At 34.3% G+C, this 16636-nt stretch overlaps 1 protein-coding gene across 1 annotated transcript; it reads right to left on the bottom strand.

Annotated features, from left to right (window-relative positions):
• Window positions 1-549: 549 nt before the first annotated feature.
• LOC125823698 (dnaJ protein ERDJ3B) lies at window positions 550-7624 on the bottom strand. Its single transcript, XM_049503066.1, has 10 exons — window positions 7335-7624; window positions 7098-7246; window positions 6823-6949; window positions 4381-4495; window positions 3268-3384; window positions 3090-3176; window positions 2106-2165; window positions 1931-2008; window positions 1123-1194; window positions 550-1024 (listed from the first exon to the last, which is right to left on the bottom strand). The coding sequence occupies exons 1-10, from the start codon at window positions 7406-7408 to the stop codon at window positions 866-868; spliced, it is 1038 nt and encodes a 345-aa protein (XP_049359023.1). The 5' UTR covers window positions 7409-7624; the 3' UTR covers window positions 550-865.
• Window positions 7625-16636: the final 9012 nt, after the last annotated feature.

The raw sequence follows: 16636 nt of genomic DNA, 5'->3' as shown, positions 1-16636 counted from the left end.
ATTAAACATTTTAATATTAAATTTATAGCTAGTTAACATAAAATGACAATCTCTTATAAAACAATAGTGTGTGTAACTCACACGCAAATATTATATCAAATAGATGAATTAGATAATGATATGTGGCAATCACATCAAAATAATATTTTAAAAAGATAAATCTTTTAAAATAATTCAAAAAAAAAAAATGTCAACGATGTTGATATCAGACAATCTTGTATATCCAATGTATCTCATAAATACAAGTGTTATGCATACAATGATATACAATGACATACAAGTGATTTGGTGATAGTTGAGGTGGTTTTTGATAATAATAATACAAGTGTATTGTATGCGTTTAATTTTGGGCGACAAATGTAAAGAATTCACCTAACTAGAACTCTGCAAGTGAACGCATTGTCAAGTGTGTGACTTGATCTTGTATTCATGCGATTTTCAGTTAGATAGAGGTTGATATTGTATGCGTGCACAAATGCGGCGAATACAATGTATCACACTTGCGCGCAAATACAATTTTGAAACAAATATCTCTATATGTCATTTGCGTAAACCATCTCAAAATAGAGCAGCAGCTAATACGCTACTCAGTCATCCAAATATATGTGAATCACTGGGCCTTGTAATGTACATATTTCCATCTACTCTATAAATCATTGTTCAATACATGTAAAATGGGTTCTACTCTATAATTCAAATGAGCACCTCCACCCAAAAATAGAGAAAAAGGAAACATGAATTTGGTACAAGGGCCTTGAAAATAAGAACGCAGATGCCTGGAAGATTATACCAAGTCAGACGCACAATGCACCTTCAAAGCAGATGCCCAGAATTCATTACTTGGGACCAAATAATATACTGTATCCTAACCAAGAACCTCCTTGATCTGTTTCTTTTGGTCCTCCGTCAATGACGTGGGGAAAAGAACCTCAAATTTAACGTATAAATCACCCTTCTTGTTACTGTAATGTAGCGGCATCCCTTCACCTTTAAACTTCCTCACTTCTTTAGGTTTAGTGATTCCCTAGTGAAGAATATAAATAATGATTTCAGTACACGGTTGTACAGCCAAACATACAAGTGCAGTTGGTTAGCCTGCCAGATATGTACAGAAAAATATACCTTTGAACTAATGTCCACCAGATGATCATCGAGATGTTTAATGGTCTTCTCGAAACCAACCAGAGCTTGCACCTGAATTGAAGTAAAAGCATCATATCAACAAAGGAGTTAGCTTTCTAAGATCCATAGGAGTTTCATAATTGATAATTAAGCTTTCTATCCATATCCGTTGGTTGTTACTGATTAACCACATCAACTTCACGAAAAAAGGGTTCTGTAATCTCTAAAGAGAAATCCAGGAGCTACAGTGAAACAGAGATTGACTATCCTGATAGTGATCTCGACCCAAATAAAAGGTAAAGTCAATAGTTTGCGTCTCAATGACACCACTTAAAATGCAACAAAGGTCTCGTTCATGAATGAAGTTTGAGGTGGGAATTCAGATGGGATTATTTGTTGAGGTAACAAAGGACTGCAACAGTAGCTGAAGCTAGGTTACAGCTGATCCATCAACCGAGCATCCTAGAGTAAATACTGTCTGCTATAAGAACCATGTGTTGGTTGGCCATTACTATATGAATAGCATATGCATGCTTAGTGAATGATGAGGCAGACAAGGGCAGAGAACAAGAGGTGAGGGGATAAGGGGAACTATCTCTACTAGCACTATATCAGGTGTCATTTAGCTGAATTCGTCTGCATGCTTCCTGACATTAATCTCTCTTAACAGCATAACATCAATCCCTTATTCTAATTCTTCTTTTTAACAACTTTCATTTTTGGTAAATTAAAATGTTCAATTCTATGCCATATGAATAAAAGGGCTAATAACAAGACACTATTGTAAGTAAGACAATGTCAAGATTACCAGAGTTATAGTAACAGTGGTGCGAAGGTCGTTTACTTCTCTTGTGAACTGCTCATGAGGAGCTGTGCGGATGCGGAACTGTTCCAAGGTATTAAAAGGAACAAATATAAGTCACAGTCAAGGCATACATCATAATGAAACAAGTCCATTTTGTTCGGCATGGAAAAATTCTAACCTTCAGGTCTCCAGGTTCACCATCTATCTTAGGCTCACCATCCTCATAAAAGACCACTTCCTGTAAAAATGATGCTCCATAAATTATTGCAGGGCTCCAGCATATTCCAAAACTTATTGAGAAACACACAACACAATAAAAGGCAGGTTCCAGTTGTTCAGACATCAAATTTAGCAAGACATGGCATGAAGAAAAAGAATTTCTAGGGGAAAAAATATTGCCACTCAACTTTATGTCTATTATTCACACAAATATATTAGTCCATCTAAAAAGGAGAAATCAATTAGAAGATTAAACATGACATGACTTTGCTCACAGTTTTAAACAAGAAAAGTTGGATAGATCTAAGGAAATTCTGAAATGTTTCCTTTATTTCAGAAAAAAAGAAATAAAACTACAGGGAATTAACCTTCTTTAGAGCACGTCATAGACAAGATATACATTGTAAATGCTAAAACTGTAAATCACATTCATATCAAAGTGCCCCACATGCCTGGGGAGCTTTTAAATGAACCACCATCAGATTGTTTTTGAGTGAACTTAGGTGCACCTCTTATCGGTATCTAGCAAAGGTTACTATTTGGAAGAGTAAAAAGTACATGGCTTTCACGGTTTAGGCAGGCAGATCTAAGTGGCCAGAAGGACATTGAACAGAAAATTATTTTGCTAGTCAAATGAAGCTCCTGAGGGCTATTTAGCTCGGACTCTTCAAAAATGTCAACGGGTGCGTGTAGGGTTCTCCAAAAGAAGTGTATTTTTGGGGAATCCGACACGGGTGCGGCGTTGAAAGTGAAGAGTCCATGCAACTTAGTCTGAGGGTACTAGCAACAAAAAGGGTGCAAGGAAGTAAATATATCAAAATGCATAAATACGGGATTATTTCAGTATCTACGTCAGAAAGGGATCAGCGCAAACAAATAAAGAGTGTAATAGCTTAACAAACAGCATCAAGCATGCAAGTCAAGAATGTAGAAGAAATCTCACCTGACCATCTTGCATTCCTTTCTCAATATCCACAGTAATATGGTACCCCTCCCTTTCAAACTTCACGTTGGGGCATTTGTCACAGACCTAAACAGAAAAATTCCAGAGTTTAAGGTAATCCAGACACTGCACCAAATTGCTCAAAATTGACATCTAGAACTTTCGAAAGAACATATACCTGTTCAGTCATCTGCTGATACATTCCTGGACCAATTTGTCGATGATAAACCTCATTTCGGCAATTGCACTTCCTCTTACCAGGGGCCGGCTTTAAAACGTTTTTCTCCCTCCAAACCTATATTTTTCACCAAACATAAAAGAAAATTTTCTTGATTAGTACAAAAATGTAGAAGAATTATGAAAATTGGTATCACCAGAAAACAAAAATTTAGGCTTAGTGTAGCCCGGGAATTCAAATATGGTGATTCAAGTAATGCAAGAATGCTTCACTCTAGGATATAATATTATGACCTAAACTATTTTTTGAACCCCCTTTTGCCACTAAGGTAGAATCTTCTCCTAAGTTAAGGTGATTACAATTTATACAAAAACAAAAACATTTGTCTTTGCTCTATTTATGCAATATAATATTTTGATGAAGGGGATTCAATTGCATCGGCCTGCCTCCATTGATAGCGTTAGCATTTAACATACTTCTAAAATCTGAAGAACCGCACAATCTAGGTACCAGAACTGGTCTCTAAGAAAAATATAGCAGTGAATAAAAACTATAATCCTATACTATTTCTGGGAAATCACAATTCTAAGTGTAAAGATTGTGGCTAAAAGGACTTGACCTCTCATAACTTCTTAGCCAAAATTACTGTGTGAGATGTATCTGTGAGCCTGCCTCTAAGACATACCTTCTAGCTGTAACTACTACCAGAGCGTGCTTCTAAGACAAATATAGCAGTGAATAAAAACTATAATCCTATACTAGTTATGTGAAATCACAACCCGACGTATAAAGGTTGAGCCTGAAAGGACTGGTTACCTATTACGTGAGACGTATCTCAATGTCAAATGGGAGATATTTTTTTTTATTTTTTTGAAAAGGAAATGGCAGATAATTTTCAACTACCTATATCTCTACTTTAAGTCACTTGTGAGTTGTTTGATGGAAAAAGAAGACATGTGAAAGCATATGATAGCTTCATATAACCTCCACACATGTATCTTACTTTTTCAACAATCTAGATAATGGTACCCCTGCGTGAGGTAAAGGGGCGATGATGTCAACTTGACAAAGAGTATTTAGAAGAGATGAGCAGATTAGTTAACATGATTTCACCTTCAAGGAGCCCCCCATGTATAAGTCTTCCAATGTAGCATCCAAATCAACAATGACATCATCACCTTTCACAATCTTCTCTTCCTCCTCCTCCATTGAGCCCCCGCCGAAAAACCTTCAGAAGTTATTCATTTTGTCAGTGAGTAAGATAGCACATGCTACACATTTTATCATCATAAATTAATAAATTGACAACTTCAAGAGAAACCACACAAACTACAACAACATACCCAGTGGAATCCCACAAAGTGGGGTCTGAGGAGAGGAGGGTAGAGTGTAGGCAGACCTTACCTCTACCTCGTGGTGGTAGAGAGGCTGAGAAACCAGACAAACTAAGGAGAATTGTTCCTTTGGAGAAAAGATAATTTGAAAATCATGGTACATGTGTGTGCAATGTGTACTTCTCTCACAAGTTCCAAGAAAAAGCAACAAAACCAATAAGATGAAAAGAGAAGGCAGGGAGTGTCATCACCCAGTAGAAATAGATGAATATAAGAGTTATTTCTTAAAATGTCTTTTGAAGATTATACTCAAAATATATGTGGGAAACCAATGTTTACAATAACTTAGCAAAGATTAACGGGAACATGTCTGACATATATGAATGGAGTGTAACTTAGTACCACAACAATACAACTTAGAAACATTTAACATAGGAGAAGTATCTGGGCAAAATTGTTTACTTAAAACCCACCACAATTGGTGATGGAGCTTTTTGCCATCATAATTGGTGAAGGAGCTGGTTACCTGAGGCCATCTAAATATTTTATTTTAGAATCTTTTGGAGTATCTAGAATGTATCTTAGGGAGTAGCTGGTAAGCATTCAACAAAAAAAGATTAAAAAAGGCATGATCGTGAGACATATAATTATCACTATAAATAAGAGTCACACTACCAAGCAGTGTTTTAAAACTATCTGTTGGGACTCCCTCCGGGGAGAGACTCTAGCAAACGCCCCGAGACTCAAGTGTGGGGATTAGTTTTGTAAGACTTACACCCTAAGCATGCTTAACGCCCAACGCTCGCCTAACAGATCTTACACAAATTATGAGTAGAATTATTTAGTTAACATTGTTGACCCTCATAATTCTTGAATAAATGAATGATACTTAATAGTTTTTTAATCTACAGAAATAAGAGGGTTAGGAGTAACTCAAATAACAAGTTGTAGTATCGCATCTTTACTATTCTGTGAGGGTGATTATATATTACGTAACATTTCTTTTAAAAATACATAGCGAAATTTTACTTTTTCACGTATCATTGGCCTTCATGTTTTTGTCAAGTCTCAAAATTATCATATTTTATTTAGCTATTTGAAATTAATTTTATTTTCATTCATGATGGGGTGATGTTTTTATCATAATAAGTTTTATCGATTATTTTCTTTTAGGAGGGTAAATTGTATAGTATGATAATAATATATTTTTAGAAATAATGATTCTTTTATTATTAGAAAGTCAAGATATTAGATTATTTACACTTGTATAATCATGTTAAATCATGTTAGAAGTTTTATTTTCTATGAGTTTCCTTAATCATGTTTGTAATTATTTCAAACTATTGATGTATTTTTATAATTGTGTTATTATATTATTATACTATATTGTAACTTAAAAATTTAAAGATTCATGGGGCTTACGCCCCATGTCTCGAGGCTTACGCCTCCCCCTATGCCAAGTAAAACGTCCCGCCTCACTCCCCCGCCTTTTAAAACACTGATACTAACAATATTGATTTGAATGAATTGAAAGATTACTCATACAACCTAGTTGCTAACATACAAGAAATGTTAATGCATCTAAACATCGGTTGGAGTACTATAAGAATCCAAAAGTAAAACAAACAAACCACCGGCACCATATTGCAGGAAAAATGGTCAATCATTAGATATCAAATATCAACATACAATGGACAAAGTCTTTTGATAGCTAATGTAAGGGAGATAAATTCAATAGCACCTATAAATCTGTAGATGACAATGAGAACCAACTATAAATCTGTAGATGATTAAACTGTAGAGGGCAACCAGAGACAGCTTAAGCTTATGCTTGTAATCAGAATTATATAAGCAGTCCATGTGCCTACTGATTGACCTTTGCCATAACTAGTTCAAGATCAGTTGTTGAAAGTCATTAAGTTGAAAGGTCCTACCTTAATCCTACTTCAATCCAGTGGCTTTACACAAAAAGAGTAAAGAACACGGCTAGAAGTTGCAAAATTAAGATTAACAAAATGCTGAACACTAGACATTGCAATAAGATGCACCTAACCACTCTATCAATCAGATATAGTTATAGGGGTCTATTTTTTCGGGTCCGTTTCATTCCAAAAAGAATATGCAACCATTGAATAACTATAATTCCTAGGTGAGCAAACAAAAACAATGTCACAAAATAATACTATTGAGGATTAAGTGAAACTATAGGAACTCAACATACTGGCTAAATACGTCTTGCATGTTCATTCCACCACCTCTGCCCCCGCTAGCAGCATGTTGTTTAAGACCCTCTTCCCCATAGCGATCATATATATTCCTCTTTTCACTGTCCGAAATCACTTCATAAGCTGAAAATATCCCAAAATATGAGAGTCAATCAAACAATTATCAATCTAAGCACCAAACTAGTTGCAGATAATCTAGATCCATTCAGCATCCTATACTGGTAAGCATATACATTAGATAATTAATCATATAAAACTAAACAAAACATACCATTACTGATTTCAGCAAATTTCTTATTAGCCTCTTCATTTCCCTGATTCTTATCAGGGTGATACTTCAACGCAAGCTTCCTATAAGCTCGTTTGATCTGTTCATCCGAAGCACCTTTTGGAATTTGCAAAATATCATAGTAACTCTTCCTGCACATCAAACAAACATTGTCACGAAAAGAAAAAAAACACAAAACACAACGGAGAAAAAGGAGAGGAACTCGTATTCAAAACTCACGCAGCAATGGCAATTGACAAAGTGTACGATAAACAACACAACAAGATGAGCAACTTTGATCTTCTATGCGCCATAACTCGTTAGGCACACAGATCTAAGGAATCAAAAATTATTTCTCACAACCAGAGTGATTGAATCGATAGCTTCGGGTTTTCGTTAACTGGATCTACTAGAACAATCTAGAATTTGCGCAGAATTTATGAATATGAATTTGTGTTCATTTTACGGCAAAAGCTTAAAGAATATTGAACCGCGGAACGGGGCGGACGTTTGAATATTGAACAAAACGACTGACTTCACTGCTAAGACGTGTTCATGCCAAAAGCGACCAATAAGAGAGGACTACAACATGTTTTAGCCAATAGTACATCTCCACGTGTATAAATGCAGCTTTACTGACACTAATAATAGTTTCTTTTCTTATTTTGATATACAAAATAAAGAAATGTTTCAGGTGTCTGGGCTGGACAATGCAATTTGGGCTGCTAGGATAACTTGACATCTTGACATTGGGCTAGATACATATTTGAATGATTTAAAAAGGTAAAGTAAGTTTTGATGTACTAATACTACTATATTTATCAAAATAAAATAGTGCATATTATGTAATCTATGTATGAGTTCATAGATACATATATTTTTTTTGTTCCCACCCGGTGTTCGGAACCCACATTAGAGCTTCGATTAAATCCGGATCACGTTCTGCAGGGTCCATTAGGAGGTAGCGCTCCCAACAGGATTTTCTCCATACCCAGGGCTCGAACCCAAGACCTCTGGTTAAGAGTGAAGCACTCTCACCAGTGCACCACAACCTATGTTGGTCTTAGATACATATTTAGAAGAAGAAAAAGGTGTGTGTATCTTTAATATTAGATACATGCTATTAAATATGTATTTTATTGATATATTCATCAAAAAATTCTATTCATCCAATGTATTTGTGCATAGATACATATTTTTTATTAGAAAAAATATAAGTATCTAATATCGAATATTCAAGATTTATGTGATTAGTTTAAGAATTTGTAATTACATACCTTTTTGAAAGAAAAAAGTATTTGTTGACTTGGATTAGTTTGGTTTCGCCATTCGTGCTTATTACATGTGTTTGAGTTTGAGTTTTTCTATTAAAATTGAGGGGAAAAATTAATATAGAAAAAAGAGAAATCTCGCAAATTTGTAAAGTAGGGTTACTAAAATTGGGAGAAAAATTGATAGAAAAGGAAGATAATGTGTTACGTAGCTCTTTTGTGAAGTGAGAGAGATGGAGGGAGAAAGAGTGACGAGGGAGAGAGAAAGAGTGACGTTGGAGAGAGGAAGAGAGAGGAGGGAAGGAGAAAGAGTGATGAGCAAGAGAGGAAGAAAGAGCGGCAAGCGAGAGAGGACAAAGGGGAGAGATTTGTTGAAAGTATTGTAGTATCGCTAGGTTATATACTTTTCAAATCTATAGACACAATACATTGAATGGATATACTAGCCATATTTATTTAGGTATGTAGTTTTTTCTACTTTCTACTAATAGGACCGTATCTCATCCTACTTCCTAGTTCTTCCTCAAACTTATTTTATGTTAGGAGTGTTCACGATTTGAGTAAAAATGATCCAAATTGACAAATGAAATCAAATAGCAATTGGGGCCGCCGCGCCCAACAAAAGAGGCTCTCGAAAGACAATTTTGGACCTTTCTTTGTTCCTTTTTCAATTAAATAAATCAATTTCATTCAGGTTTAATTTTCTTTGGTTTTACATTTGTCAAAATCGGTAATATTTATTTTGATTTTGTTCAAATAAATCGAAGAAATAACCGAATCAAATCGATAAATTATATACATATGTTTAGTAACTATGTATACATAGTATATTTTTATGAATAATTTTAAGTGTCTTATATTGTTTTTATCAAAATTTATTCATCATGTATTTATGATAGCAAAAAAGCCTAAGAGAAAAATATTTATCTTGTTGATTTCATGTATATGAGCGCCTATAACAGTTCTTAGTGGGATTGGGAATGTCAGTCTTTTCCTTGTCTAGATCAAAAGTGATGAATTTTGGAGTTTCATTCACAATAAATCGAGGAGAAGTTATTAGACATGACATGGCGCAACTTCATATTCAGATAGGAAGAAGTGGAGGTCGCATATTAAGGTAGAAGGCTAGTAGGGGTAGAGTGTTGTCTTGCCATGTTGAGGTTTAGTGCATGTCATAGGACTAGTCGTGCCCTTAAATTTCTTGTCATATGTTTATTGTATTTCAATTATCACATTATTTTGTGTTGTTACTTTTCTCTCTCTTATATTTTTTTCATTGTTTCTTCTTCTTTTACCGAGTTTGATATACTTGAGCCGATAGTCTTTCGAAAACAGTTTATATACCTCCACAAGGTAATGGTAAGGTTTGCGTTAGAGTTGTTCAAAATCAAATCAAAATTGATAACCTGAACAAAAAAAAAGTTATTGATTTATTAATAATGAGTTATTGGTTTAGCGGTTTCGGTAATATTTTTTTATTTTTCTTATCATCGAGTTATCGGTTGTTAACGTTTTGAAGCTTTTTCTTAATGGGTTAAGCGATAAACCGATAGTAAATTAAATAATTATATTTATATCATTTGGTATATAATGTCCTTGACTTAGAGTTTAGTTTCAAACTTCTATTTTAAGTTGTCTCAAAGTTTCCGTTATTTTATAACGTGACAGTGTTTGCTTTTGAGCAAGATGCATTATAGCCATGTGCATGGTTCATTTGGTTTGTCACCTTATTTTTAAGTGATTTTCCATGTTTTTTTTTGTTGTGAAAGCTTAACGGTTAAATCGATAACTGAACTCATAACGATCAATAATCGATAAAGCAAAAACTGATAATTCAATATCTTTAATTAACAGTTCTATAACGGTTTAGCATGTCTACAAATCGATAATCAATAAGTCAAATCGATTAATTTCAAAATCAAACCGATATGCAGCCCTAGTCAGCTGCACTCTATCCTCCTTATACCCCACTTTATCGGATTTCACTAGATATGTTTGTTATGCCGTAATTTTACTATATTTAGAAAAATCACTTTTTTAAATGTTCTAAGTATAAAACATTTTAAGAAAAATACTTAGGAAAGAGTCGCCACCTAATTTTTTTAAAGAAATTAAGAAAACTTATAATTTTCAAAGATTTAAACAGAAAAATCATTTGAAAATACCCAAGAGGGTTCGGGGTTCAATTTACACTTTGAGAAGGGTTTAAGCATTCGAAGTGTCCGCTAACATGCGGTTGACCTGCGACTTGACTAGAATATATTTTGACTATTTTTAGGAAAATGGTTTAACATAAAAGAAAATATGATAATTTACAATATTCAGTTAACTTTGAAAAATAGTTAAATAACGAACATTTTATATTTCATTTTTTATTTTTTGGAGAATGAGATCCGAAATGAAACATTTGAATTAAACTACAAGTGATTAGAATATTAATAAAACTAGATTAATTAGAATTTATTTAATTCATTTTAAATCAATTTAATAAATTAAAGCATGAAAATCATTTCTTAATTGACTAACCTAAACACTTTAACTTAAAAACAATTTTAAAGTGAATAAAATGTGATTAAGTGAAAAAGTATTAAAGAACATCTCATTTTCAGAACCAAAAGTTCTAACTTAATTGAAGATATAAAATTTGACAAATATACTTGATTAATAAAATAAATGAACACAACAAGTGAAATGTATTAAAATAAACCAACACAAAGAAAATGACTCGTCTTTTTGGGGGATCTAATTAAGTTATTTAAAGTTAGAGTTAAATAAGATTAGTTAACACATAATCAAATCATTAGAAAAGTAAAAGAGATAGTGAAATTGGGTCCCTTCTTAGGCCAATTTCGCTGTATTTTTAAGCTTTAATTAAATTCCCATTTTCCGTATATACCGGATGTATATCAGTGTATATGAGCATATATATTAGCTCTTTTCATGTATCTCTTGCTCCGAACACATGTATTTTGCTCCAGCCCTGTATTCCTATGTTTTGACCTGTATATGAGTGTATATCGATGTATATCAATGTATACAGGCTGTATCTTTGCCTGTTTTCAGCTTTCTGAGACTTGTTTTCAATTTCCAGCCCCTGTACAGCCCTATTCGGATGACTCGGCTGACTCAAAGAAAAGAAAAATTGGGCCCCTATGGCCCAATCATCGAAATGCAACGAGAGGGTGGAATCCCATGAGGACTCGGATATATTTCACATGCAACGAAAAAAGAAAAATAAAAATTAGTGCCGATAATAATATGTCAAAACCATACCTTTAACGAATGATAAAAACCAATCAATTGCAACATAATAAACATGACAAAATGAATACGACTTTACCATCCTTAAACCAAAGTAAAACAGATCGATCGAATTACGCAATGTAAGCAATACAAATATCAACGGCTCAAAATCCAGTAATAGTTTTGGCTCTCAAACTAAAACAATTACTGATCAAGTCTAATAATCCTTGCATACTATATGCCAATGAACAACTAGCAAACTTGATAATTCAATATTGAAACAAACATAAATAAGAGAATCGACCTCATATTGATACAAATGGGTATTCCTACATGAGTCATCATCCACATAAAGCCCAAAGACAAAATACATCAATGTCAACATCATATAACTTACCATGCTAAAACTCACCCAAGATTAATTAAATAATTAAACCTGCAAAGCAAGCACCAATGAATAGATTCTAAGGAAGACATACTAAACAAATCAAACTATTATTTTACCATTTGTTAATCAAATAATTGACTATATGTTGTCAGTATGACACATGAAACAAACTTTTTTTTTAAAAACAAAGGAGTAGTAAAAAAAATCATCGGCAACATAATCCAATACAAAAGTCTATATGAAATCACATTTTTTTTTACTTGCATTAATAGAAAAATAACTAAACATAAGTTGCTTTTCTTTGTTCCAGACAAAGTCCACAAATATGAACAAAGCCACGGGAGATTTGCAAAGAGGCTGAATAATCAGTGAACCACACGATGAGAGATTAACAAACACAAAAAAAAAAAATTTAAAAAATCATCTTGAATGATCTTAAGGATCAAACTCCCAACAGAAAAAAAATAAGACAAGAAAACTTAGAATTCACACCGACTTAACTTTAAAAATGTAACCGTTTCCGACTGAAATTTGAATAGGATGAAGACGTAAATTTGATTTAAACAAGTCGTATTAGTCAATAAGACAACAAAGCATTCAAGAAATAGATAAACTAAGCAACTAGAATGCGACCACACCGCGCATACTTAAACATATCAATTGGTCTTTAAAACTTAACTCAATAAGAAAATCAACCTTGAGCGGTAATTCTCATGAGTGCAGCGCCTTAGACACTTAACAACAACATAAGATTAAATAATACTGACTCAATAATGTTCAAATGACAGATTCGAGGAGGAAAACACCAAAATGTACTTAAACAAAAAAGGAAAGAAACAACAACACTAAATATAAATTATCCGAACTTTAAATCAATATCACGACTAACCCATGGAAACGATTAAAAACATGTACTTCACGCCAAAATAGTATCAATTCGGCGATAACTAATCATTGAACAACCAACAAGATAGAGATTTCCCAACATTAACAAGAACAGATAACAAAAGAGATGAAGAGAAAGTTATCGGAGTGAATGGGTTACTTTTTCCGGGCAGCGAACAAGGAATGGGACGAGCAAGAGAGCAACGATTCCGCACGGAATATGACTTCAAAATTCGAGCAACAAATTAGAATATCGGGATGGCTTCAAACAGGTACCCTTTAGAACTTAGAACTAAATTGTATTAGGATTTCTTAAATGTAAAAGTTGGTTGTTCAAAAAAAACTCTAACATATATCCTTTCACGATTTTTTTTTGATGTGATCAAAAGAGATGAATATATAGATGGAAATTAGGGGGAAATCGGGTGAAATTTCCAATTTGAAATTCGGACTCCTCTGCTCCTTTTCAAGATAACAGTGTAAGGGATTTGAAAATCCCTTAGAAAAGGGGAAAAGAGACGTGAGGGTGATGGATCTGCAGGGTATGGGTTCTTGCAGGGTAGGAGACGCGATTTTCGGGTTGATTTAGCATGAAGAAGACGAAGGCAAGCATGGGATAGGGTCGCTTGGTACTGGTATGTATGTATGGTATTGTTGTCGATTGTACGTATTGTATTGTTTGGAAGGAGAAGGGTATGGGGTCGGTTGGTTGTCGGTGTTGCTGGAAAAAAGGGTATTGAATTGGAATTATTGTTGAGTTGTTGTTTGGAATGGGCTGGAATTATTGAAATGGGTTTATGTATGGAGAATGGGTTGTTGGGTTGGAATTGATGTTAAGGGCTACTGGTAAAAGGAAATTAAACTTGGGCCGTTGACAAAAAAGGGGCCCAAATTTGGTCTTGCAAAGGGGTTGAAGAAATTTGTAAGGAAGTGGCTATAATTGCAATTACAAGGGATTAGAATTAGAACCAATTGAAGTTAAAAACTTAGCCGATTTGAATTTAATTGGTGAATTCGGCCAAAAGTTAAATAAGATGAATTAGTATTAATTAATGAGCTTCTTAATCTTAACCAAGTGAAATAATTGATTTTTAAAATATTAACTATTAATTAATTAAACTAATTGGCAAAATTTAAAGCAAAACTAAAATCTTTTGAGACGATTTTCAAATAAAAATATATTAATTATATACATAACTATAAAAACATATTTATTATTATTTTTAAATTATAAAATTGACAAAACTTACATAAAAATAACTCGAAAAATATTTCGAATTTCATAAAAGCTAATTAATTCAAAATTATAGCCATCACTTTAAAATACACTAAAAATATAAAATCTTTTGACATGATTTTCGGATATTTATAGGATATACTTATTTCATACATAATTATATAAAACATATATATTATTAAAAAATACAAAAGTGATAGACTATTTAAAAACTCGCAAAAACTATTTTTATTTTATTTTATTGAAAATTTATGAAACTAATTATTTTAAATCGTTTGAAATTAAAGAAGCTCGATGATTAATCTATAATATGGAGGTCCAAAATTAGGTGTCAACAGTTGTCCCTCGTTTGACTTGGATTGGTGAAAGCAATTCAAGGCAAATGAAATTGACGAATCCAATTTTGACCGACCACATCTTCATCTTTAGGAATGATATTTTAGTATGGACTTTAGGAATTATGGCCGAACCTCGGTATCAAGTTTCCTACATATCTCAGGCTATATGAGAACTCAGACTACTTGTAGTTCGATACGCTTGATTTGACGCACGATTATGAAAGAATTCAGAAGCTATCCCGATATCGAATTATGAACATATCAGATTGCTCGGGAATAAGATTTAAGAGAGAATGTCAGAATACAACGAGTTTTCAACATTGAGCCCGCCTACATATCCTTAGACCTTAGGAATCAGGCTGTTTGTAGTTCGACTCGATCGGTTGGAAAGGAAATCTATTATGCAAGATAACATTTGGTTTTGGAGGAGTGACAAGTAAGTCGAGTATGAAAAAGAGGCTTGCAACCTCTTAGCCATGAATATGGCATGCTTCACACCAATAATTAAGAACTTATACGGACATAATTTCCAAAGCTCTTGGTGCATTGTCACTCAAATTGGAAAGCTGCCTCTGGTGAGAGTGGAAAATTTTTCGAATGCGAAATTGGAACTGATAAACCTAAGGCAATGACCACATGCCTTTTGATAGGGGTGTGGTTTGATTGCGGTGGAAGTCGCTCATCAAGCTCGCGTCCTCAGAGTTTGATACTCCTGTTTGGACTATGTCCCAGTTCGCTGCTAAGAAAAGTTTACGTTGTGCTGCATCATTTTTTATGTCGTCAGCACTTGTGGTTTGATTTGAGTATTCATCCTTTCGGATGCTCTCGACAAAGACTGAGATAAAACACATTAGTGTAAAATATAATTCAAATGGAGAGATTGTGTCATTTACCATGTTGGCACTTAATTGTTCTCCTTGAATATTTGGCGTCAACTTCTTTCGATTTGACGTAAAACAAATAAAACATGTATCTCATAATTGCAACATGACTCTTCGATCGAAGTAGTAAAATAGACTAATGTAATATGTTGATGGTTCTCTTGATGGTTGAATATGATGGCCCTCTCGACAGTTGGATATACAATGGCCCTCTTGGAGGTTTGAATATAAATGCCCCTCTTGGCATTTTGATATGCAATGTTCCTTTTGGCAATTTAAATATGAATGGCTCTTTCGACAATTTGAATATGCAATGGCCCTCTTGGTGATTTGAATATGATGGCCTTCTCGGCAGTTTGAATATGCAATGGCCCTCTTGGTGGTTTGAATATGTAATGTCCCTCTTGACGGTTTGAATACGCAATGGCCCTCTTGGCGATTTGGATATGATGGCCTTCTCGGCAGTTTGAATATCCAATGGCCCTTTTGGCGATTCGAATATGATGGCCTTCTCGGCAGTTTGAATATCCAATGGCCCTTTTGGCGATTAGAATATGATGGCCTTCTCGGCAGTTTGAATATGTAATGGCCCTCTTGGCGGTTTGAATATGTAATGGCCTTTTGGCGATTTGAATACGCAATGGCCCTCTTGGTGATTTGGATATGATGGCCTTCTCGGCAATTTGAATATGCAATGGCCCTTTGGCGATTCGAATATAATAGCCTTTTCGGCAGTTTGAATATGTAATGACCCTCTTGGCGGTTTGAATATGTAATGACTCTCTTGGCTGTTTGAATACGCAATGACCCTCTTGGCGATTTGGATATGATGGCCTTCTCGGCAATTTGAATATGCAATGGCCCTTTGGCGATTCAAATATGATGGCCTTCTAGGCATTGTGATATGCAATGGTCCTTTTGGCAATTTAAATATGAATGACCCTTTCGGCAATTTGAATATGCAATGACCCTCTTAGCGATTTGAATATGATGGCCTTCTCGACAGTTTGAATATGCAATAGCCTTCTTGGCGGTTTGAATATGTAATAGCCCTCTTGGCGGTTTGAATACGCAATGGCCCTCTTGGCGATTTGGATATGATGGCCTTCTCGGCAGTTTGAATATGATGGCCTTCTAGGCAATTTAATATGCAATGGCCCTCTCGACATTTTGAATATGAATGGCCCTCTCGGCATTTTGAATATGCAATGGCCCTCTCGGCGGCATGAATATGATGACTCTCTCGGCAATTTGAATATGCAATGGCCCTCTCGGCAATTTGAATATGATTTTGACTAT

Source organism: Solanum verrucosum, unplaced genomic scaffold (assembly GCF_900185275.1).
Source record: "Solanum verrucosum unplaced genomic scaffold, falcon-dt-bn FXZP01000093.1, whole genome shotgun sequence".
Taxonomy (NCBI): Eukaryota; Viridiplantae; Streptophyta; class Magnoliopsida; order Solanales; family Solanaceae; genus Solanum; species Solanum verrucosum.
Note: the sequence above shows the minus strand (reverse complement) of the source record. Positions and strands in the feature narration are given on the sequence as shown.

Excerpts from the sequence above, each read along its gene's own strand:
- LOC125823698 (XM_049503066.1), bottom strand. The coding sequence starts at position 7,408 with ATGGCGCATAGAAGATCAAAGTTGCTCATCTTGTTGTGTTGTTTATCG. Across the intron at positions 4,496-6,822 it reads ATGCAAGACGTATTTAGCCA|GTTTTTCGGCGGGGGCTCAA; the intron begins GTATGTTGAGTT and ends TAACTTCTGAAG. Across the intron at positions 1,195-1,930 it reads CCACTGTTACTATAACTCTG|GTGCAAGCTCTGGTTGGTTT; the intron begins GTAATCTTGACA and ends ACTTCAATTCAG.